The 26,123-nt window shown below is 42.6% G+C and overlaps 2 protein-coding genes across 5 annotated transcripts; one reads left to right on the top strand and one right to left on the bottom strand.

Moving 5' to 3' along the window:
• The first annotated feature begins 1,629 nt into the window (after window positions 1-1,629).
• On the top strand, window positions 1,630-9,666 carry LOC105044120 (transcription factor bHLH121). The gene is given in 6 exon segments (XM_010921913.3): window positions 1,630-1,936; window positions 1,938-1,961; window positions 6,636-6,757; window positions 7,711-7,838; window positions 7,934-8,458; window positions 8,811-9,666. Coding segments are annotated over 6 exon segments (1,056 nt in total). The 5' UTR covers window positions 1,630-1,838; the 3' UTR covers window positions 8,970-9,666.
• Window positions 9,667-11,773: 2,107 nt separating this feature from the next.
• LOC105044121 (uncharacterized) lies at window positions 11,774-18,542 on the bottom strand. Of its 4 annotated transcripts, none has more exons than XM_073255436.1 (16): window positions 18,415-18,542; window positions 17,215-17,435; window positions 16,760-16,995; window positions 16,536-16,593; window positions 16,077-16,216; window positions 15,799-15,958; window positions 15,367-15,667; window positions 15,181-15,235; window positions 15,019-15,100; window positions 14,855-14,912; window positions 14,666-14,771; window positions 13,604-13,900; window positions 13,289-13,372; window positions 12,739-13,172; window positions 12,398-12,623; window positions 11,774-12,248 (listed from the first exon to the last, which is right to left on the bottom strand). In XM_073255436.1, the coding sequence occupies exons 2-14, from the start codon at window positions 17,357-17,359 to the stop codon at window positions 12,795-12,797; spliced, it is 2,100 nt and encodes a 699-aa protein (XP_073111537.1). In that variant the 5' UTR covers window positions 17,360-17,435; window positions 18,415-18,542; the 3' UTR covers window positions 11,774-12,248; window positions 12,398-12,623; window positions 12,739-12,794. The 4 variants fall into 4 exon arrangements, with proteins under 4 accessions (XP_073111537.1, XP_073111540.1, XP_073111539.1 ...); XM_073255439.1 differs by having other exon boundaries at window positions 16,760-16,992; XM_073255438.1 differs by having other exon boundaries at window positions 18,384-18,454.
• Between the last annotated feature and the right edge of the window lie 7,581 nt (window positions 18,543-26,123).

Here is a 26,123-nt window from a genome sequence, read left to right as displayed (position 1 = left end):
GTTGACTTACGCTAGATGCACTTGTACGAATCCAATGAATCAGTAGAATTTAATCCATTCCATAAGTCAAGGCATTGATGAGAGATCACGTTGTTTCTTGAATTTAAAACTTGCCTGATTTCTCAACTGGATGAACCAAGTTAGAAATTAATTACCATTGCTGTCGTTCTCCAAATTGAAGAGCTGGAATTTAGTAATAAATATGATTATTAGTAAATATAAAATAGTAGCAGTACCGAAGCAAAACCTAGTTGGAGATAAGAATGGATGGTTAATTCCTCAGCCCAAGCATAGTTGTGTTTTTTTGGTACAAGTGAGGGCTGCAAAGAACAGAAGGATATTGGACCAAAATAATGCAGTAACAGAGCATAGTTGTTTAATGCAGTTCCTTGATATGGAAGTCATACAAAGGTTACAATAAAAGATTTGATTTGTATCTTTTGTGCAAAGTAATGACTGATCCGTTTTTATGACATCAGGCATTGGATCACATTTTGCACATATCTCAAACTAATCTAACATCATTTTGCCACCTACCTGCATAGATCTTGAAGCAGCTATTTCACAATCCAATGATGCACATTGCAAAGAAGATGAATCATTCTTTTATGCAAGGATACACGGATCTACAATAAGTTAATTATTACTAAAGTGTTCATGCTTTGCTGGTCAAGGCGCATGCGATCTAAGTCACATGCTAAATTCATTCACTTTTATTTCTTGAAAAACAAAACAAAAAGAAGTGGAGCTAATTAGACTTCATTCAAAGCATTCCAATATTTCGCTGCTAAGTTGTAATTCAGTTGGAGCTAATGATCCAGACAAACTAATAACTGGCCTAGTTGAGTCAGTTTTGAACTAAAATTACCTTTTTCACAGACAAGATCTGGAAAACAAGCAGCCTGAAGGAAGTAGAATGCTGAAATTTCCAATGCCGACCACTCCATCCCAAATTGCACACAGCAAAAATAAAATTACCTAAAATATAACACTATAAGGTTTACTTATTACTATTACACCTCAAGTACTGAGTTTCTCTAGCGGAGCAGAGAGGTTTCGGACCGACATTCCATCTCATCCGCCTTGGCCCGCTACATCAGTTTCGGACCGACATTCCATCCGAGTTTCTTAAACCCTATCAAATCGAGCAGCCCTGGCACATACGTAGCGTTAAGCTGCGGTCTGACGCAAAATAATCGGTCCAGCCAAAGAAAGCCCGCCAGCTGCCAGCCCTCAGCACATGGTGCGCATGCATGGAGCGGAGTGTACCAAGCTCAATGCGGATTGTGCGGGGGTTTTGGTCTTGAGGACTTCATCCATCGCATATCCTCATCGCGCCTCCCACTGTCCGTTTTGCGTACCATACGCCACGCCCCATTCGAAACAGAGAAGTCCAATCCAGTCGAGCTTCATCGGATTGGCCGGGCGTCTTGCCCTTTTGATGCTAAAATTTCATTTTCGGGCAGCGAAAAAACTAGTTAGCGCTTTGTTCGTGTGCGCATTGGGTTCACGGTCCAAACCCATCGTCTACCCCGGCCAGCCTCCCTTCGAAGTGGGCCAAGGCGGCCAACCCAGCACCCACCCGAATCCACCGGTCCGACTTTAATAAGGAATCTAGATATGGTTGCGTTCCATATCATCCGCGCACTCGTGGAAGGCACGGGTTACCATCGCATTCTGTGAGCAATCCCTCCGGGAGTACGCCATCCCCGCTCCAAGATTCCGACCTAACTCCCGGCGATCTCGCCTCCTTTCGGCACGATACAAGGAAATTGGCACACGGCGAGAGAAGAATCCTCTCGCTTATCTTCTTCTTCTCTCTCCTAGGGTGTGTGTGAATGGATCAATGGAAGCCCTCTGAAGGTTTCTTCCCGGACCCGGCCCAGGCGGAGCTCCAGGACAACGGCTTCCATCGCGCCTCCGACGACCTCTGCCAACCCCGCTCGGTTGCCGGATCCGAGGTTGGTGTCCGTCCCACTTGTATTCTCTGTCTCTTATGCCTTCTTCTCTGATTAATTATTTGAATCTGGTTCCATGAGCTCTGGACTGTGACCACCTATGCCTCCCAAGTTGATTAGAACCTTCGTGCTTTTCATGTTGCGAGCTGTTCTGGAATAAGCTGTAATTTGGAATTTTTCGGTTTGGGGATCTAGACTAGGAGCAAGGAACGTGCTTTCTTTGTTTCAAGTGCAGATATGTTGTAGGAAACTGACGCAAGGGAGAAGAAAGGAAAATGGGTAAATTTGGGGCGAGATTAATAATTCTTTCAATCTTTAGTTGTCAATTCGTTTTGAGAATTCCGAAGAAAAGAGGTCCAAGAACCGAAATGGAGGGAACAAAATATTGGGAACCAGAATATTAAAGGAGGAGAAGTGGGGGATACAAGAGGCTGGTAGGTGCCCTAATGAAATGTCTGAGGATCTCAACTCCCAAATAATCACGCATATATCTAGCTTGGATGCCTTTTTTTGGCTCCGTGGTTCTTATCACTTCAATTCCTGGACATGCCACCGAATTTGTTGAGGAATTATGATCCGACTCAACGTTGATCAGTTACCCTCGTTTCACGGTTGCCAGTCCAGTCTTGAGATATGAGAGCATAGAAACATGAGTTGTGCTGCCATTCAAGAGGCTTGATTCTGGGGTGGAGTTTTCACAGTTAGTGCCACGTCCTTGTGGAAGGCTTTCATTGTGTCCAAATATGAACCTCCTGCCCTTAGTTTTACCTTAGAGAAAATGTCATTGGTAAACCGTTCTAATAATCAACTATGGTCAGGAAGTCTTAATTTGTGAAGCTAGGATAAGTTTAGAGTACTTGGCTTGGGCTGCTATTCAAATTTGAGTTATAATAGTCCAGTCTTGTTTTTCTGATATTAGCAAATAGTCATAATTAAGCTCCTATACTGATTGGAGCACTACCTTATGCAACATGGCTATGAAATTTCTGCCTAGTTGCTTAACATGAAATCTTGATAAGGTGAATTACGGTAGAGAGATAAATGACTATATGCTTAAGGTGGAGGGTTGTAGCAAATACTTTTCTCAAACATTGCCATAGAGGTTAGGAGTAATGTGTAATCACATTGGTCAAATCGATACATCAGAGGTCGATGTCACAATGAAATTCTCTCTGAGGTCAAGGGATGTACCAAAGTTGACTCCTTGCTTAGATCCACTGCCACCTAAAAAGTCTGTCTTGCAATCATGTTTTCCAGGAACTAATTTAAGGTCTTGGAGATTTTATGATGTGTCAATATTTGTACTTGCAACTATGTTCTTTTGAGTTGCAAAATCAACCCATCATGCTTATAGTCATGGATAAAGAGAACATGACAAGGAAAAATAAATTCATGCTGTCTATGGAAGAACAGATCCAATATGATCTCAGCATTCCATGATCAGGTTTTCATATTGTTTCCCCTTAACTATTTGACCATAACTTTATGACCACACTCCTCAAATGGAAATGCTTAAAGCCAATTATAATTCCCATGTTTAATGGCACTTGACAAAGTCCTTCAACTAGCATGCAGCTTTCCCATTGTTCCATTGTTTGGCATTCTACATGGTGTGATAGTGATACAGCTTTCTCTCTTAATATATTACTGTATGCTTGATATATGGAGCATCAAATTTCATTAGCAAATTGCTTGCATAAATACCGGTGACTACTATTGTTATAGTTGCTAGTGCATTTTGTTCTCCCATGTCAAAGTTGAGCTTCATTTTTCAAGTGCATAGGTTGGTGTCTTTAGCCTTAACATGAGGTTAGGATTAAGCTTTTCAGATGAACTAAATAAACATCACAACTTTGGGTTTATGGAAGCACGAATACATTTGGATCTTAGGAATATGTTGAATCTTAGAGATTGACAGTCAAAGACGAGTATGAACGATGTTAATTATGCTCAAACATATGCAGGTACATGCAATATGAACTTGGATTCTAACTTTATTGGATTAATGGGGAGAATAAGGAAAGAGCTGACCTTCAAAAAATTGAACCTCTTAAGAAAAGGAAGGGGTGCTCCACTTGTGTGTTAGCAAAGTCATCTGGTCAATGTCTTGGAGAAAAAATAGATATGATTATTTATAATTGAAATTACAAAATCACAAATACACTATGTTATTTCCTACTTTTAGTGGTGCAATCTTGGCGAGGCAAATGGCACTGTCTTGAATCTTGACCTAAGAATATTTGCAGCCCATGGCCAATAATGACTACAAGAGTCATGATTTTGGCAAGAGATATAGAACGAAGCATTCTCTTTCATTGTAGGAAATGATATGTTTTCAATCTCTACAAAGCGTAAGGTTAGGGGAGTGTGTCAAAGGACAAGATGGAGTGCATCATTTCAGACATGCCTTAGCTCAAAGCATGGGACATTGTTGTTGTGATAGTTTAGTATGACATAGTGGTTTGGTTGTTTGGAAGAGTTGGAGAGCTTGTGCAAAAGCTAGTACCTGATTTGATTGTGAAAAAGGAGGATATGGAGAACAGGACAAGCGATGCATCTAAATTTTAGAAGAGCTTAGAAGGGATAGAGGAAAAGGATTGCAATGAGGGGACACTATAGTGCGTTTTGGGCATATCCCTTTTGAAAGAAATGATAAAGGTTTTGTGCTAGGATAGCTTTTTGTATTGGGGTTCCTTAGGGGTCAAATGGGTGGATGAAAGCTTTCATCAGATGTTATGTAGAAGGTTAATGTGCATTGCTATTGGTTATTCCAACAGATGGATGATTGGGCTATAAAAGAACAAGGTGATAAAAAGGTTATCATTGTTGGCATCAACGATATCAATGGATGGGCGACAACTTCTGCTAATTAATGGCTTGCTGAACATGAACTACTGAGGAGTGGGTGCTCAAATTGGTTGGATTGGATCTTGGTCAATTGGAGTCTGCATTGTCCACTAAAGATTCTAATGATAATTAAAAGTTAAACATGACTTGATTCAGTTTAGAGATAAGATTAGAGTGAGGGGAATTCTAGTTGTGACAGAGGGGAAGATGGAGAAGGAAACTTATCCAGGAGGTAGTTAGGCATAGGACCAAATTGCTGTGTGAAGATGGAGGCACTATCTGAGATATGAGTTTTGGAGCCTATTTTCGAAATTATTATTTTTTATAGAACCTGGGATGTCAATCTTTGCTTGATAATCAGTCTCCAATTTTCTAGCCTTGTTGATGTGATTTAATGTAACAAAATGAATGGTATCAGTTGTTTGAAAAGAGCTGTTAATGCAAGAAAGAATTCTGATGTCTTGTGCTTGATGTTGATCCTTTTAGAAATCCTTGAGCACTATGATGATGGGGACTTGGGCTCGCTGGCTGGGATGGTGATGGGCTTTGGTTGTTTTTAAAGAATGCAAACTTTGGATGTATAATGAATTGATAAAGCTGCATCATAAATATATGAATCTTTTTTTTTTTTTGGCATCAGATGAGCGAGGATCTTTGATATGATGACATGATAAACATGTACTCATGTAGGAGCTTTTTAGAGACATGCAAGTTGGTAAAGCTATGCCAGGCTTTAAAATGATGGAGGCAGGGATTGAACTTTGTGTTGAATTTAAGGTCTTGCATGCAATGATATTTCTATTGCATGGCAGAATTCAATCACAAGATATAACAAGACCATGAAATGCCTGATATGGTGGATGAAATTCTCATATCTAAAATGAAATGAGGATGTGAATGGTACAAAGTATGCATGTTATCTATGTTTCATCTCCAACAATCAACATTGACACATGAATTGTATCCATCTATATAATTTTTCTGTGAGTATTAGCTAATGAAAGGAATTATTGATATATCACTTTGAATGTTAAATTGGACAATGACATGAAGTTTGTTATTAAGAAGTCAAGATAATTTGAATCCATACAAAATCCCTTGCAATCATTCCATTTTGTTGCTCAGAGTTGTTGAAACATATCACAGCAATCTCTGCGAAGTTCAACTGTAAGATAAAAGCATTGAGGGGCTTGTCTAAGTTTACTGTGATCTGATTTCTTCGAGTGGTTTTAACCAGGTTTGACATACTCCAGGTCTTTTAGATATCTCTTGTCTTGACATATTCTTGAGCAATGCCTGATGCTATTTTGATCGCCAATTGCTTATTTTATTAAGTGCAATCACAAGGTGTTAGACATTTTAATGTATGCCTCAATTTAATGCCTTCTTGGGAAGGATGTTGGTTATTTTCACGTCCAACTGATACTAGCAAATGCTTTTGAACTGCATTTGGTTAATGCTTATATTTCATTCTAGAAGATGCAGAAAACTCCCTTGCAAAGATTGTTTTCATGTACTGTGTTTGACTAGTCAGAATGTTTGTGCTGAGATTGTTTTAGAAAAATAACAACATTTGTAGCTTCTATTTTGAAGCTATTTTTCTTTTTAAATATAATATGTACCCCAATTTACATGGTTGATTTTGTTTGCTGGTGTGCGATAATATGATTTCCTGGTTTATATGGTTGATTTGGTTTCATAATATTCTCTAATTCAATAATTGTTGGTCATATCAATGGATTTTTTATGCCTATGTACAAGGAATTTACATTATTTTTTGTGCGTGCACCCGTCTTTTCATTGACGATCAGTTTGATTTTTATCTTGCAGTCAAAGGGTGGATCAAGATGTAAAGGATTCGATTGCTGCACGAAAGGTTCAGAAAGCTGACCGTGAAAAACTGAGGAGGGATCGACTAAATGAACAATTCTTGGAGTTGGGAAATGCGCTAGGTAAACCACAGATTTTGGGCATTTAAACTTAAATGCATGCCCAAATATATGTGGAACTATAGGCCAACAAAAATAAAAGGAAGACTATCTGGTGTTGAAGGGCTATCCAACTTTTCTATTTTATCTGTTCATCCACTTAGGGAAATCAAATTGTATAGAACTCTTTAACAATTGAGAGGTAGGAATTGAAATCTAGGTTTTGCTATTGCAATTTCCCAATAGTTACAGAATCTTTCAATTTACAAACTGACTGGGTTAAATATAGATAGAGGCCTCCTCTTCTTCTAAATGAACAGTCAATTGTGGAAAATAAAGAGAGGGATTTTGATTAGGGGCCAATGAATGGGGCTGAATTCCTACATAGTGTAAGATAGAAAAGGAGATCATGCTGTGGGTGGAAATATATAGTTGAGGATGTGTTGTTTGGAAGAATAAATGACAATAAATAAGGCTGTTTATGCATGATAGTCTTATATTTGATTCCAATGGAGAATGAATGAATAGATTTTATATTTCTTGTGTTTTTCCCTCACAGAATAGTTATTGTTAGTGGAAAGACATTTAACTTTAATTATATAAGTTAGCACAAGTCATCTTCTTTGACATTATTATCATAAAGTAAAGCAGATGATGTCCTTCAACTATTCCCATCCCTCATATGAACCCCAATTCTAAACAGAAGAAATGTTGTATCAACATTGCCACATCATAGAGACAACTGCGAAACCTCTTGCAGTTCCTTAAAGGAATCATTGTTTCTTAATTTCTGTAGGTTACAGATCTTGTGTTTTAAATGAACACCATTCTTATGAAAGATTCTATTGCTGGGAGGTTTCACATGACAATGCAGTTGACTGTTGCTAAATTTGTGATCTGCAACTAAGCTAGGTACATTTTGCATGTCCATTTATATATATTTCTGAAAGATAACATACTTGTTTCCAAAAATATAGACCCAGATCGACCAAAAAATGACAAGGCAACCATCCTTGCTGATACGATCCAGATGCTGAAAGACTTGACTGCCCAGGTGAACAGATTGAAAGCCGAATATACTTCACTTTCTGAAGAATCACATGAGGTAACAGTCATCTTGATTTGGAATGATAAAGTTTAAGCTGTATAAGTCTCAAATGTTCTTCTGACATGATTTATATCATACGCTTGCCCTCATAGTTGACTCAAGAGAAGAATGAGCTCAGAGAAGAGAAAGCAGCTTTAAAGTCGGAAATTGATAATCTGAATGCTCGGTATCAGCAAAGGCTTCGCGTTTTGTATCCATGGGCTGCAATGGACACTTCAGTCATTATGGGCCCACCCCCTGCATATCCATTCCCGATGCCAGTTCCAATTCCATCCGGTCCAATCCCCATTCACCCCTCACTACAGCCTTATCCTTTCTTCCGGAATCAGAACCCTGGAACCATTCCAAATTCTTGTTCGACCTATGGACCATATGCTCACCCCTGCAATGTCCAAGTTGAACAGCCTACCACTCAATGCATCCCTCCACATCCACACCCAAGTGGTAACAAGTCTCATAGTGGAAGCCGACAAGATTCTAGAAGCAAATCATCTGATCGGCAGCAACGAAGCTGTGGAGAAAGAAGTGATGATATTAGTGATGTTGCAACAGAGCTAGAACTGAAGACTCCTGGATCTGCTGTCCCCTCTTCTCATTCAAAAGAAGCAAATGATCAGGTTCATTTCCATCTCATAGATTCTACAGTGTTTAAACTATCTGCATTCTTATTTCACAAAATTATAGGTTATTGTGGCCCGGGCAAAGAAGCTATTACAATTCCATAATGCTTTCTTCTAGTCTGCATCCTCTCATCTAGTGGAAATACAGCTTCTGGGATTTTTCAGGAGTTAAAAAAAGATGAATGGCATATGATACAAAATAAGTCAAAATGAAATGCCTTAAAAGAACTTATGATAACCGACCTTCATTCATTAAAAAAAGAAAGGTGGCTTTCTGACCCATACAGCATCACAAGTTCAACAAAGCATCGGAAGTAAATAAAACTTAGTAAAGGTCTTTGTTATGCAGGATTTGTCTTCTGAAGTAAGGAAAGGGAAGCAATGGCCATCAGAGAGGAAGGGAAGTGGCTGTTCTGATGGGAGCAGTTCAAGCAGATGTTCTTCCTGTGGTGTTGTGCCAGACAGCTCTTCCAATAGTGTTGCAGATAGCTCAGTATCTAAAAATTAATACTTTCTGGTCTGCAGATGATCCTGGTTTGCTGCCTGCAAATTCTGGTATGATGACTATAGCATTGGATGTGGGGCCCTCTTGCTGTGTGCTTTGTGTTTCGCAAGTTGATTTTTTGAGACAAGTGTATGACTGCTGGCAAGATCAACAAGAAAACCATCAAATGAACTGCAGCTGATTTAAAGAGGCTTTTCCAGTTTCACATTCTGAAATATTTGTAGTTACACATTAACAGCTAAAGTCATCATGCGTAATTCAGACTGTGAAAGCGCGGATGGCTTACAAAATCAGTTGCAGTTTGTTAGATGATTTCCTGTTTAATTTTGCTGGCAGTTGTATTCTTGTCTCCAAGAACTAACTTGGGGACACTGAATGCATGCAGAAAGATCCGACCAGAGATTTAGTCATGATACTCGAATGCTCTGGATGTTTTTAATGCAACATAGATTTTCAAAAAAATCAGGCAGAAATAGAATGATTCACGAGTAAAGTTACATTGATCAGGCTAACATTACAGCGGTCCCAGGCTGCGGGTTGAACTAGCCAGGAAACTCCAAACATATCCAGAACCTTTAAGAATAGGCAATTTGTTTGTAATTTTATTTTGTAAATGGCTAATCGTGTTTATCACTATGTTCCCCAGCTGTTTGTTTACATATAATTATCTACGTAATACTCAGTTCTGTTTCTGTGCTAATGCAACATGCCAGATGCTGTGGCTCGCTTGTTCGAGTAAATGTGCCATTCACTCGTGTATTTTGCATTGAAGTATCTTCTGCAGTGCTTGCTGCAACACTATACACTACCCTGTGGTTATCCTTATTGGAGTAAAGAAGGGTAGGCGAAGCAGGTTCTGGGTCTACTACGATTATTTCACCAATGACTGGTAGAATTATTCTATTCACTCGAAACCTCAGTAAATTTTAATGTAATCTTTGAAAAAAGTGATCTTTACAGGAAGATGTTTATATTGATGACTATATTTTGTGAATATTTCATTAGGGTCATATCGAGTAATAATCGAGTTTCTTTTTTTTTTGTTAAAAGAATTTCCTATTATCCGTTTTCTGGCCTCTTTGCGATCCTATTCCCTCTTAGAAAATCTTTACAAGATTGTTCATTTTAAGGACGTTGAACCTTTTTTTTTATTTTTTTTTAAAAAAAAAGATGATGAACTTTAAATCAAAATGAGTTGTTTCTGATTTTTAATTTCTTAGTAGTTGTCAAAGCTTGAAACCTCTAGCATATGCAGGCGGCATAAATTTTGCAGGTGCTACAATCAAGACACTCACCTAGAACATCATGTCGGATCCACGTCCGCATTAAAGTTGGGGAAACGTAACATGTGTCTTGGTGGTTATTGAGGACGTAGCTAATTTTACGGACCTTGCCGCTTGTGTGCGGATGAGATTTGCTGGGACTGTTGGCGCTGTTCCACGTCTCCTGGTGCGATCAAATGGTGAGGAAACCTGCACGCTAAACCGCATCCTTATTTAAAGTCATCAGGGAAAACACTTTTTTGGTTAGAGTCTGCTGTGAGCGCGGGGTTTTATGGGCAGTTATCTGTCCCTTTTGCCCCTTAAATGCATGGAGTCCACAAATGACATTTGCTTTTGGAGCAAAGCTACGGGCTACTGTTGTGTGCAGACAAACAATCCTCAGCAATGGTGGATCTGGTAAATTTTTGGAAGCATTTTTGTTACTAGCAGATCAGAGATGGTTTATATACCTGATTTTAGATCCAAACCCACTTGAGCATGCTACTAGCAGATGCTACAGATACGTCCAAGCTAAATAATCATTTTAGGAACAATGTTGATTCCACTTCAGAGATGTTTGATTAGGGGGGTCTGAAATCAGAATCAAAATGAATGATTCCCATTCCAACCATTTGATTGGAAAAAATTTCATTTCGATTCTAAGATGGAATAAGAATGACTCAATATATATAAAACTCAATCCTTACTCTTCTCTATAGATTCAAATTTTCATTCCAATTTCGATTCCGATCATGAACCAAATGCTTCAGAGGATTTGACCATTCCGATTTCAATTCCAAACCATTTCGATTTTCATTTTCATTTCGATTTCAGTTACGAACCAAACATCCCCTTTATGAATTGAGATTGCTCCAACAATCGTACCCCTCTACTCTGCAAGTGCAATTAAAGATTCTAGATATAATTTCTAAATGGCCTATAAACAATAAACTTGAACCTAGAGAGAGATTCTTTGTGCACCACCCGCGGTGTAGAAAATCTGATGTGGAGCGCACTGCTTCACCCTGTTGGATCACGTAGCCACCATTTTTTTTTTCGTTTGAAATTTTGAATGATGAAAATATCTTCTTAAAAATTATGACATCCCTTTTTAAAAATTATGATATCCTTTTTCTTCCGAAAAATTATGACATCCCTTCACAAAATTATGATACCTCTTTATAAAATTTATTATATTTCTTCATAAAAATTATGACATGCTGTACAGAAAATCATAATTTCAACAGGATGCCATAATATCAATATAAGATATCATAATTTCATAATTTTTATAAAAAAATATCATAATTTTTAAAGAAAGACAGTATAATTTTTAAAAAAAATATTATCGTCATTCAAAATTTTAAATGAAAAAATAGAACTGCAGATATTTAATACGTGTTAGAAAGTGATGGCTACGTGATCCAATAGAATGAAATAATATACTTCACATCAAATTTTCTACATCGCACATGGTGCACAAAGAATTTCTATGAACCTAGATAATTATGGACGATGGGCCTCTCTTATTCTTTTTTTTAAAAAAAATAAAAAATGCTAGCATCTCCCCAACCAAATCTTTCATTAAATATTTAATTCTATTGCTACGATGCACCAAACAGCAGCAACATATACACCATATCACAATATCACACCGAAATGTGTCGTGCTGTCCAACCAACCATTCAATCCACTAGGCTGATAAAAAGCAGTACCGATCTAGTACTTTGTGCCAGCAATGGCTCTCAATATGGTATGTTGATCGACAAAGGCTAGCACTTGCCACCCTGCCTTAGCGACGGTGGCTTCTCTGCTGTGCATGCAATGCTCATGCCCATGCACTGCAACAATAGGGCGATGGGGATCATGCACACTGGCTCACTGTGCCGCTGCTGCGGCGCACAGGTGAAACAGTGAAGGGAACCGCGTACCAGAGAATCCGGGCTCCATTTAAGCAGCTTCCATTGCAGCTGCTGTGCCATGAACCAAAATCAACATGGCAGAGCGGCATTCCAGACACCTGCAAGACACCTTTCAGAAATCCACTTTATCCTACGGACAACTATTGAAGTCCTAATCACATAATATTTTACACTCAAAACTACTCAGTAAAAATATTGGAAACCGTAAGCTAAAAAGAACTCCCTCACTTTTCATTCCAGTATATACCTTCATCTAATTCCTTTATTCTTTGGGGTCGGAGGGGCTGCTTTGTTAGATGTAATAACATGTTATGGGTACAGGACGTTCTTCCTACATGTATCAAGTAATGGGAGAGTACCGATACACCACAGATGAGTGCCGCTGTGCTACACACAGCATGGCCGGTATAATGTCATTGTCATCCTCTGGGAAAAATATCTTCATTACATCTTCCCCTTGAACCTGTGATTCTCTGAAATTCATCAAAAAGCCTCTGGAGTTTAGAAATGCCATTTCACGTGAAGCAAACACTGACAAGAAATTTATATAGTTGGTGACGAAGAAGAAACACAATATGCTCCACCCACCATTTGAATGAATAAAACAATGAACCAATCTGAGCCATCCATCACTATAATTGTCTTTACATGCGCTGGGCATGACATAGCAGCTGCAGTTGAGGTGCACCTTCAGTGCCAAACCCACCACCATGTGGCTTCTTAGCTCTCAAGGATGATGATGATGATGAGGGAATGGGCAAGAGCTCTTGTAGCTCCTGTGAACTAGAAGATTGATAGGATCTAACCTGCATCTCTCTGGAAGGTTGAGGAAATGTGGACGGAGGCTGAGCACAGGGAAGCAGGGATGGGTCTTGCAGCCTCATGGTTTGCCATGTGGGAATACCAAGAGACGGTCTGTATTGGGCTATATTTGCTTGCCATATGTGCTGTACTTTGCCTCCAGCAACAACAATTTGGGGTCCATGGTGTCCATAAAGTGAGTTACCAATGTGGTGTGGTAGCTGTCAAAAAGAAATAAACCATACAGCTACAAAATCCAAAAAACAGAGGAAACACAGATCCAAAACATGTTTTTCATGACAGCCAAAGCAACAACGACACGCACACATGCACGCACCTGTTGAGTCATGGCTGCAAGCTGGTCTGGACACAGGGAAGGACCCTGAGAGAAGGAGACCGGCATAATGGAATGATGTGGAGCCTGAAAATGGAGGTAAGAATGTGAAGCTGCTCAGATGATTGCACCCCCTTATAGAGGTGGTTAATTTCACTAGTGGCCAACCAAAAGACGCACACACAAAAATACAGTCACTGACACATACACGCATGTGCCCACACACATGAAAACCCTAGTGACAGGACTCAGGACTCAGCATTCAGAACAAGCAAGAAATTGAGGAGAGGATAAACAAACCAGAAGAATGACAAATACCTGTTGCTGCTTCATACAGGAACCAGATAACATTTGAATTCTAGATTCGTCTGTACTCTCCATTATGGAACCACTATTTCCACCAGATGTCCTGCTGTTCAGACTACTTATCCCCATTGCTTCATTGGATTCTTGAACATCAGAATTCATTCCCTCTTTGGATTTTGATTGGTTAGTCAGGAATGGAAACTGATGCTTTATTTCTGTTTTCTGATAACGCTGAATGATATGGCTTACGTACACGTGAGTCGTGCACCTTTTCCATGACGATCTCCTATCAGCTGAAACCTGTGGAAGCTGCACCCAAAAATTTAACAAACTCAAACTTTTAATAATGAAATCTGCTGTGCGCTGACATTGTTAATCAAAGAAGCTGCAGAACAATACACAGATTGTATCCAAATATCATAAGCAACTACAGTGGGGATAGGAATACCTCTTTCATTAAAGAAATACACTTTTAAGATTTGCTACCAGTCAGTAAAAACTTGTGCAACAAAAGAATTCATTAAACACATAACTCTCAGGGACATAAATTAAGGATATTTAGATAGGTTTCAGGCCTACAAGGAAACAAATTCCCTTCCAACAAAAGCTTGCACGAGCACCCAACTAAAAACTCGTCCCAAAATTCATGCAGGGCCCAACTCACATGGTGCAGGCTCATTTTCATTATATCCAGATCCAGATGGAAACTGGTATATACCATCTAGCGCTCATCATTATTGCATATTTCGAGATAATATAGACAAAGACATTCTTCTAATAAGAAGTAAAGGTCCTCATCCACCCAATTTCATGCATCACAAGTGAATGCATTCCTGATGACCTATTAGCAACACCAGGTATATGTCATGCAGACAGAAAAATAACACCACCTGTAAAGTGTAAAATTACCAACAAACTCAAACAAGGCAGGATTGAACACCATCCAAGAGAAGTACATCAGGCATATTAACTTCAAGATAAGACAATCAACAATTGGTATTGACCACTGATACAGGTAAAAAGGCATTTTCTTGCGATAGTAAAAAGAGCATTGACAAGGGGGTCGTGGTACACCTTTCCAGTTGGAAGGCCACTTCCATTGGAGCTTACTCCGTTTGAACTAATTCTACAACCGGCTGTAGCAGAGTCTGGCCAGAGAGCAGTTTTACTGGAAGAAGACCTAAAAAGGTAAATTTAAATCAGATGGCATTCTAAGGAACCAGAGGATTCCACATCAAGAGTGGCAGGTGGGTGAAAAATTACATTGCTAAATTTCCATTACCACCGCTTGGCAAACCAGGCTGCAGAGCATGACTTGTAGCTGATCAAGATTTTGGAATATTCAGTAAGAGAGGAGCACATCGTAATAAAACACGGTTAATGAGTTCAACATGTAAAATGTCTTTAGCAAGGTACAAAACGATGACCTTCCCCATGCATATAATGTGTAGGATTGTCAGCTTTCTGATAGAAAGACCACACTTGGTGTTCTGCTGAAGCAGATCCAAACTGGAAAAAAAGGGGTATCATTTCAAAAATTTATGAATGTGCAATAAAAATTATGATCAGATCTTGTATAGAAATATTACCGGCCAAGGACGAATCTCTGGTTTGTGCAACGCAAGGGCATTGGATTGTGCTGATCTGCAAGTCAATCAACGGGAACAGAAACCGAAACCAGGGTGAATTTTTTTTTTTTAAAAAAAAACTGCAATAACCAGCTAATCCCTTTTTTTAAAAAAATAAAACAAACAATACACACTAAACAGTGTAACCTGTTCCCACAGTAAGAATAAAGAGAAGCTTCCAAGAGATTTGATGAGTTTGAAGAATCCCTTAAGATTGAATTCTTTGCCTGTTCATTCCTAGATGGAGGTGTTCTTTGAAAATCAGGTTGAGCTGTTCCATTTGATCCTGGACCCAATTCTTGGTTTCTACTGGTAAGAGTAGGCTGCTCCAAAGCAGAAGGCTCAGGTTTTGCAGTTTCTGCGATTGACTCCTCTATCTGAGAAGAAGGATTTGTGGCTACAGGACCGGTGCTTGGAAGCAAAATTTCAGTACTCACTTCCTTTGAAGCTGTTGAATCAGATATAACATGGAGCAGGAACTTCTTTTGGGTTAAAAAAAAAGGGTTATTTTGGAATCCTAGGCACCATGCAACTTTAAAGTAAATACAAAAGATACGGATTCTAGTTGAATTTACCAACCTTCTAAATGACAAACAATAGTTGCTGCTGTCTGTGAATTCTCCTCCGGCATTCTACCATCCTCACCGATCTTAACTGGCCTGCCATCAGAAATCATACTAGCCAATGCAGACAATATCTCAGCAGCTTCTTCCTCATCTTTGGTAACTGGTTCGTTTAGCTACTTAAACAGAAGGCCAGAAGTTGTCAAGAGCCACAAGCTGACAGTAAGTCTTTCATGAAAAAAAATAAATAAAAAGAGAGAGAGAGAGAGAAAACGAAGCATGCCAATAACCAACCTGGTTTCTCTTACATCTCCTCGCACCATTGGAGGCATTGCATTTGTTCCTCGAATATGGCAATGGCGGAGATGCTGATAATTTGTTCTTCAAATCCGGCAACGGCGGAGATGCTGATAAGCTGGTGCGTTTGTTCATCGCTGAAGTTGAAAATGGTAAGCAAACATAAGTCCTATTGATGGCACTTCAATCAGATCGGTACCTTTCCAATAATGACCATGGAAAAAAAAAAAAAAAGTCTAATCCAACTCAGGACCAAAAAGTGGGAAGTGGGAACTCCAGATTCGGATTCACAATGTCATCTTTTATTTACCAGAAAAAAAAAAAAAAAAAAGGAGAATAAGATACTAATCATACTACATATAAGGAAAATAATTTTATTTATTCAGTATTATTTTGTAAAAAAAATGGTACTTCAACAAAAGGAACCCAGAAGCATTTCATCCGAATTCTTTATACCTGAACGTAATTTCCTAGGCACCACAGCAGGACCCACAGCATTGCAATCCTCAGATGCCTATAATTAAAGTTTTTTTTTTAAAAAAGAAAGAAAGAAAAAGGAGAAGAATAGATCATAATTAAAACAGAAAACAGAAAATAAAATAAATAAAACAAAATAAAAACGCTAGCTAAAAGATGGCAAGCCCCCGCTGACACAAGGGGCAGGGGAAAAAGAAACGAACCTTTGACTGAAGTCCAACACTCCGAGAAAGCGGCGGGCGCGAAAGAGGTTGCTCTCCTCCATCAGAGCCCCTGATGCCTCCTCTATCGCCAGTCCTGCTGTACTCTTGGTTGATGCCTGAGCCCCAGCCAAAAGCCTTGGCTTTCTCTTTCTTCCATCTCTCCATCGCGCTCTCCTCCTCTCCTCCGTCGCCGCCATAACTGCTACCACTCAAAACTACAACTTTTTCTTTTTCTTCTTCTTTTTTTTTTTTTTTTTCAGAAATCAAAACAAGAACGCAGGAGAAGAAGAAAAATCTCGATCAAACCCAATGGAAGGATAAAAGGAAGATGCAGCAAAAATCTTCCCTGTTTTTATATAGAAAATCAAGAAAAGATCGGATCTTTGTTTAAATTAGGTAAGAGGGTTGTTGTGGGGAGAATAAAGGGATGATGGGGAATTAGTTAGGATTGGTACCAGAGGGAAAGGAGGAAATGGGAGAGATGGATTTGGTGCTACTGCCGATCCGTCCAGATAACACTGTCTGCTGTCGCTTCGCGGGCGAAGACTGACCCCCCGAGCTGCCGCCCCGCTTCAAATCTCGACCTCTCTCGCTGTCCATATCCTCTTAACCCACATCCACATGCACTCACCGATTCCTCTCTTTATCTTTCTTTCTTCTCCTCTTCTCTGTCTCTCTGCGGCCACAGGACAAGAGGAAATATAAGTGAGGGATGTGTAGTGTATCTGAGAGATATCAAGGATCCAATAAAGCGAGCGAGGGAGAGATAAAGACTCAAGGGAGGAAGGGAAAGAGATAAAAAAAAAAAAAAAAAAAAGCGAAATGCCCGACAAGGAGTAATGAGAGAGAATTGCATGAAGGAAAGTCTTTCTTTTTAGCCTCTTTCTATTGTTGGCAGAAGAAATAAAGAGCTTCTTTTTTGTCTCCTCTAAAGATTTTTCCCCAGGAAAGAAAACTCCATCCAATTTTAGAAAATCTGGCACATAGATTTCTCTGCTATCATCTCGACTCCACCGCTGAAACCCAGATACCAACGCTGAAGAGAGGCAGACGAAAGGCCCGGGTTAAAGGGAAAGATGACTCTAGAATCTGGGCTCTGCTACCACCACTAACAAAAGAATATAGAGGGAGAGAAAAAAGAAAGAGAGAGAGATTGAGGGGGAAAATATGCAGGACATTCAGTGGATCCTCTCCAATATGGTAGAAAAAGGTAAAAACGAGCCATTAATTCTCGAATCCCCCATCCCCATATTTCAGATTATAAATCACAAGAAAACCGAGAAAACAAAAAATCAGAAGGAAAAAGCTAGTCTCTTTATTGCCCTCAGATATTACAAATCCGAGAATAAGACCAGAAATTTGAAGAAGAAACAATGAAGCCATTAAAGAAACCAGTAGGATAATAGACGAAAATTCCAAAACCCGAAAGAATCGATGTCATAAGAGATGGGAAAGGATATGGAAAACAAGAGAAGATACAAAGAATCCACCGATCGACCCACTCGACAAGAACATCCCTTCTTTCTTTCTCGTGCCAACGAAACCAAAACAAAAAAAAAAAAAAAAAAAAAAGAAATACAGATTAGAGCAAAGCAAAAACAAAGAATACTCCTGATCATAACACCTTCAAGAATGGAACCACCTCCCTCTCTCACCTAAAACCCAAGAAAAAAGGTACTCCTTTTTGCTGCAAGAAAGAGAGAGCTCACAAGGAGCTCAGACGAACGAAAAGATCGAAGCTTCCGGCCCTGCGAAACGGTGCCTATCTGCTTCCCGAAACGGCTTACCCTCTCTCCGTCGCCCACATTTTTCGCCTTTTATAACTCGAGAACGAGCAACGATCGACGGCTGTCAAGCTTCATTCTTTCCGAGCCGTCCGATCCACACTGGACCGTCCGCAGCGGCGTCCAACGTGTTTGTCCACGTCGGCCCCGCGCAACCGGCGGCCGCTGGGTCGGTCCGGATCTTTTCGTGCGGCACCGCTGGCTTCTCTCCGCCGTCTGATAATTTCTGATGGACCCTGCTGTTTTGATTGAAACGGTTAAGGGCACGTCACTCATCCGGGCACGGGTAACGGATGGCCGATCGCCTACTCCACGTGTGCCCAAGACCTTGCGCTTTTCTTTTTCGTCTCTTTCCCCTTACCGAAGGCATTTTATCTTGTTGCTAGATATATCCTTTCCACTTGGGTTGGACCCCAACCCGTTTGCTTACCCTAACTTATTTTTCTATTATAATTGTACATGGTCAATATATTGCAATTGTGCATGTAACATCTAAGGTGTGTCCTTAATATGAATTTCATGTAGAACCCTGTTAATTATATTTTAAAAATAGAAATACAAACTTAATCTTTCTTGCTAGCTGTAAATAGAGAAATGGAAGTCGATGATTACACACTATAGATAGGGTTCATAAGGCCCAATTAGAGCATTATTTCATGTTCTCTTTCTAATGGAGGAAAATTGTTGTTTAAATTTGTTACCTTGCTTCATTTATGTCAAGCTTCTTGCCTGTAGCAGCTATTGAAGATTCAAGAGATAACTAAGTTATAGCCATGGACCAAATATTAGCATAGCAAGCAGGGCATTAGGATCAATATAGCATTGCAACTTAGAGCAAGTTAATTAAACATAATCCATTTGCGACCCACCTTGTAGATTTAATCAAGTTGATCTATTTTTTTATTTATTACATATAAAAAATATATATACCTACATACATACGCGTGCACGCACACACATTATATATATATATATATATATATATATATATATATATATATATATATATATATATATATATATAATCATTTATTTGAAATCAAAAATCAGTGCAATAGCAAATTACCAAGTTCAAGTATAATTCAAGCTTAATTTGGTCTAGCTTTCGAGTTCAACAGCATCAAAGAATTTGGATTGAGTTGATCTACTTGAAGAAGGCTAACGTTCAACATGAAATCAAGCATGATCATGCTTATTCACGTTATCACATGAGAATTTGCTGCCGATGGAGTAGATTTCAAGGTCAAAATTCATCTTCGCTAATCTTGATCAAGCTAATTCTTGATTAAAGCTATGCTCTTTGACAATCTCACGTGCATTTATCCGTTTTTTTTGTATCGATCCAGGACATCGCACAAAAATATATGCAAGAAGGTGAGCACACACGATAATGGCTTGTAGTTGAGCCCAAAAGGGCCCATGCTGTGTCCTCATGTTCATATGAGCTATAACAAAGGTCCAATCAAAGATCTTATCCAAAAAGCCCGGCTTAAAAGAAATTATTTAATATCGAGATTTCTTGCCTTGCGTGAGTATCCAAGATCCCTCTATTATACAAACAGTATTTGATTAGACATATATTTGTATAGGTCCTCACAGTTCACTATTCTTATTTTCAGCTATCAAGTCATATTCCATATTTCCTTATTGTTTCCATGGTTTTATGTACCAGCATGCGACACTCATCACTGCATAGTATTCCATCACTTTAGCTAATGTAAACCAACAATATACCAAGATACTTGTTCATATAATGGGCATGCCAACGGTTTTTTTATTTCTTTTAAAAAATTTAGTTTTTATTTTTTTAACAAGATAAACCGTCAAGCACTTGCTCGGACAGTATTTACCAACCGGAAAGGATTGGGGATTCAATTTCAGATAAGAGTCGGGCCGCTGGAATGGGATGTGTTGGGATACACCGACCGACGCCGACTCACCGACCGACGCCGACTCACCGACCAACGAGACCGACGCCGACTCATCCTCGGGATGGTCTGACCAAAGACGACCGATCCGACCGACGCCGACTCACCGACCAACGCCGACTCACTGACCGATGAGACCGACGCCGACTCATCCTCGGGATGGTCTGACCAAAGACGACCGATCCGACCGACGCCGACTCACCGACCGACGAGACCGACGCCGACTCATTCTCGGGATGGTCTGACCAACGACGACCGACCCGACCGATGGACAGACGACCCCGACGATAATTACCGACAATGCTGGGTCGAAGCTATGTCGATCGAACAGTCTCATACTATTCCCGACCGACCGACTGTACCTATACTACTGACTCTATGACGAGGGTGGCAGCCGACGCCCGACTTCCGTAAGGCACCCGATCAGCTGACGGTGCTTCCGGATCATCATCCAACGCCTTGACGACCGAATACCGACATATAGTCGGCCAACTCGTCCAAAAGACGTACAGCCGAGTGAGCAGTTGACCTGCCAAGGGCGTGCTGTATGACCGCCAAGGGCCTGGGGCGCTGTCCTGCCAAGGACATAGATTAACCCCAGCGATGTGACAAGCCCACGGTGACTTGACAGTCCGCAGCAACTCTGACAGCCTCCGACGATTTGACAACTCCTCCCATTGTCTGCGCCATTAATGATGGTGCCACGCCGCGCTCTACTATAAAATAGGGAATGCAACAGCGCTGGGGGGTTCCCTTCGAAACCCCTGAACTCCCCCCTCTCTAGCTCTCTCTCTCTCATCGTTGAGCTCCCTGTTTCCTTTTACTGTTGCCTAGTCTCCTCTCTGACTTGACCATCGGAGGGTCCCCGCCGGAGCCACCTCCGGTCAGTGTGGACTTTCTTTTACAGACGCTCGATCCCAGCGACCAAGCGATGAGGGGATTGGCAGCAACAGATTGGCGCGCCAGGTAGGGGGGGCACGCGACCTCCACAGAGTCTGGAGAATCTCTCCGAGATGACAAGAACCAGGGCTCAGCGGTCGAGAGCCACCGGATCGGCGAGGCACTCTTCCCACTGGGAAGAGGCCTCTCCACCACTCCCCATGGCGGAACCTAGCTCTCCACACCCCGCGGTGACCACGGAGGCGCAGATCGCAGCGATCGTGCTCACAGATGCGGTCAAAAGCCTTCAGCAACAACCGATCCGACTGCCGCCTTCACCGGCTGAGCAACCGACGGCACGTTCGATGCCCTTCAGGAGCAGCCGCCGACGCCCGGGCCGATCTCCTTCGCCTCCACGGGAGCACCTGCCACAGTGCTCCTATCGAGAGGAGGAGGGGCGGCCGCGGCGTGACGCCCATCGATCCCGACAGCATTCTCCCTCCCAGCTGGAACGAGCGAAGAAGGAGAAGCGACCGCGAGCGCCGTCCACCTCTCTCTCGGACTCTTCCGGAGACTCCACTCCTGGGGTCTCCCAGCATCGACGGATCGACGACTACGAGCGCAGGTTCGAGAAAATTGACCGTCGGCTCGCCCAGCTCCAGGTGGACGGTCAGAAGTCTTCAAACGACATCAACTTCCAGACCGCCCAACCTCTCTCCCGACTCATCCTCGACGAACCGATCTCCAGTCGGTTCAAGATGCCGCATGTGGAGCCTTACGACGGCTCCACCGACCCAATCGACCATTTGGAGAGCTACAAGGCTCTCATGACGATCCAAGGGGCGATCGATGTCCTCCTTTGCATCGGCTTCCCCGCCACGCTCCGCAAAGCTGTCAGGGCCTGGTACTTTGATCTTCGATCAGGTAGTATCCACTCCTTCGGACAGTTCGAGCACTCTTTCGTGGCATACTTCAGCACCAGCCGGAAGCCACCGCGAACGTCGGACAGTCTTTTTTCCCTCAAACAGAGAGAAAATGAGACGCTCCGACACTTCGTGATGCGATTCAACGCGGCCACACTTGAGGTCCGGGACCCCAATGAGGACATGGCCATTTCGACCATGAAACGGAGGCTAAGGGCATCCCGATTCACCTACTCCCTGGACAAGACCCTCCCCCGAATGTATGCCGAACTGCTGGAGGGCGCGTACAAGTATATGCGCGCAGACGAAGGAGCTTCCGACCGGTGCCTGACCTAGGGCACGGGCCGGAAGGAAAAGCAGAAGAAAGGTCGGGCCCCTGCTGAACCCAGCAGGCCCCCCACCGATAGATGGGTCTTACCCCGACGACGGAGTCTGAGACCGACGCATCGCAGGTATGACTCCTACACCCCTCTCTCCGCTCCTCGTGCACAGATTCTACGATGGAGATCGAAGGAGTGGAATATCTGCGACGGCCTCCGCCTTTGAAGGCAAAAGGCCTCGACCAACGCGGTCTGATCGCCGAACCAATGGCTCGATCGTTGATCGCCGAATCTGTGACGGTCTCCGCCTTTGAAGGAAAAAGGTCTCGACCAACGCGGTCCGATCGCCGAACCAACGGCTCGATCGTTGATCGTCGAATCTGCGACGGCCTCCGCCTTTGAAGGCAAAAGGCCTCGACCAACGCAGTCTGATCGCCGAACCAACGGCTCGATCATTGATCGCCGAATCTGCGACGGCCTCCGCCTTTGAAGGCAAAAGGCCTCGACCAATGCGGTCCGATCGTCGAACCAATGGCTTGATCGTTGATCGTCGAATCTATGACTCCGTCGTCGAACTGATCGCCGATCGCCGAACCAACGGCTCAATCTACGTTTCGATCACCGACGACACATCAAATTCTATGGCGAAGATCAAAGGACCGATATATCTACATTGACGGGAGTCACACTCCTTCGACAGTCGACGACACATCGGACTCTTGCGAGGACCGATATATCTACATTAATGGGAATCACACTCCTTCGATAGTCGATGACACATCGGACTCTTGCGAGGATCGATATATCTATATTGACGGGAGTCACACTCCTTCGACAATCGACGACACATCGAACTCTTGCGAGGACCGATATATCTACATTAACGGGAGTCACACTCCTTCTACAGTCGATGACACATCGGACTCTTACGAGAACCGATATATCTATATTGACGGGAGTCACACTCCTTCTACAATCGATGAGCAACCCGACTACGTCGAACGACTCTCGACCATCGAATCCAACAGGCTAACTTGCCGACTTGGCTTCGGCTAAAGAGGGCAAAACGCCAAGGCAATCGAGGTCACATTCGCGACGTACCGACCTGGTCACGACCGATCGAAGGATATTTGGCTTGCCACCGTTTATCATACATCACGACGCACACGTCCGACCAAGGGCTGGACAACGGATATTCGACTTGCCATCGTTATCCTAGTCAAATACGTTGGACACTACTCGACTTTTGGATTCTACAGGGTGATCGTGCCAACAAGCTATGTCCGGAGGTCGGTCGACACAAGACTCTACATGCACTCCCGACCCGGGTCTAGGCGACGGACGCTCGGCACACACTCTCGATTATTGGATCCGACGCAATCTATACAACAGTCAGGATGCCGGTCTACGATCGGAGCTTGCTCTGCCCTTATCATGGCGCGTACTGCCGACTGTCCTGATTAACTACGTGGGATCCCACCGAACGTCCTAACGAGGTATGTCGGACCTACGACTTATACACTCGGAGGCGTCTCGGCAAAACATACATTCCGGACTACATGCAGAAGAAAAAGTTGAAAAATCTTCAATTTCACTCAATTGAAAATAGACTTATAAAATTGGACCGAAGCTCGATTACAAGTATCAAAAACGAAAATGACGGACACCCCGACTATTCGCCGGAATCGACTTCTTGCATCGGGAAGAGCTCGGAAGCGACCGGAGCACCCGCTGGGGTCGGAGTTGCATTGGAGGTAGGGGCCGCCTCACCGTCGGTAGCTCGTCCCACTGACTGAAGTTCGGCCTCCGAGGCAGCCAGGCCATCGGTGAGCCGGGAGATTTCCTCCTCGAGCCTGGCCTCATGGTCGATCGACGACTTCAGCTGCTCCACCAGCGTCGCCTTCTCGGCTTCGACGGTTTGCGTTCCTAATGAGACGTCTGATATCGGATCGTTCGTTGATGACGTCGGCAGAGTCGGGGTATGATGTGATGGAAATCCACTCCTTTCGCCCGAGGCCGCTGCCCACATGGTGACGCGGGCTAATGCGACATCAGACTCAGGAGTGGGGGGCAACTGTTGGGATACACCGATCGATGCCGACCCACCGATCGATGCCGACTCACCGACCGACGAGACCGATGCCGACTCATCCTTGGGATGGTCTGACCAACGACGACCGACCCGACCGATGGACAGATGACCCCGACGATAATTACCGACAATGCTGGGTCGAAGCTATGTCGATCGAACAGTCTCACACTATTCCCGACCAACCGGCTGTACCTATACTACTGACTCTATGACGAGGGTGGCAGCCGACGCCCGACTTCCGTAAGGCACCCGATCAGCTGACGGTGCTTTCGGGTCATCACCCAACGCCTCGACGACCGAATACCGACACATAGTCGGCCAACTCGTCCAAAAGACGTACAGCCGAGTGAGCAGTTGATCTGCCAAGGGCGTGCTGTACGATCGCCAAGGGCTTGGGGCGCTGTCCTACCAAGGACATAGATTAACCCCAGCGATGTGACAAGTTCACGGCGACTTGACAGTCCGCGGTAATTCTGACAGTCTCCGGTGATTTGACAACTCCTCCCATTGTCTGCGCTATTAATAACGGTGCCACGCCGCGCTCTACTATAAAATAGGGAAGGCAACAACGCTGGGGGGTTCTCTTCGAAACTCCTGAACTCCTCCCTTTCTAGCTCTCTCTCTCTCATCGCTGAGCTCCTTGTTTTTTTTTACTGTTGCCTAGTCTCCTCTCTGACTTGACCGTCGGAGGGTCCCCGCCGGAGCCACCTCCGGTCAGTGTGGATTTTCTTTTACAGGCGCTCGTTTCCGGCGACCAAGCGACGAGGGGATTGGCCGCAACAGGATGGATATCAGATAAGAAAGGATAGGGATTAACCTCTCCACTTAATATCAAATTAACCTACAAGAGTAATAACCACATACAAGTATGACAATCTTATCAGACGAAATCAATTGGCAACCCAAAATTTTCAGTCAAAAAATAAAAACAGTCAACTAATGTTGAACCTTTCCAATTGCTCCCACACCAGCCATCTTTTATAGTGGCAGTACAAAAGATTAACAGGAATGCCCAACAGCAGGGCTCCACGTTCGCCGATGATTTTCTTGCTTGCCATGGAAACAATGGTGAGGTGTCTCGCCATTGCCTTCGGCAGGAGGACCTTTTATTCATCAGCCAGCGGTTGTCCTCTACGCGGGAAACGCTGCTAGCACCGGAACCCACAGCAGAGAAACGGCGCTCCGACCAAGCACACGGACGGTACTCAAACCAATCTATTTCGGCAAGAGTCCATCAGGCGTCTGAATTTGGAGGATAGAAATACATCCAAAGATGAGTCGGTTCCTATAAAAAATGATTTGGAATCAACTTCCGACCAAAGCTTTTTTGAAGGATAGAAGCTTAGATCATCCGACTAGATATCCATCCTACATTGTCTGGGATAAGATAGTAGAGCATGTCCTCTTTCAATATTTGATGGCTAGATAGGTGTAGTAT

This window comes from Elaeis guineensis, chromosome 4 (assembly GCF_000442705.2).
Source record: "Elaeis guineensis isolate ETL-2024a chromosome 4, EG11, whole genome shotgun sequence".
Lineage (NCBI taxonomy): Eukaryota > Viridiplantae > Streptophyta > Magnoliopsida > Arecales > Arecaceae > Elaeis > Elaeis guineensis.
This window is presented reverse-complemented; position numbering and strand designations above follow the sequence as displayed.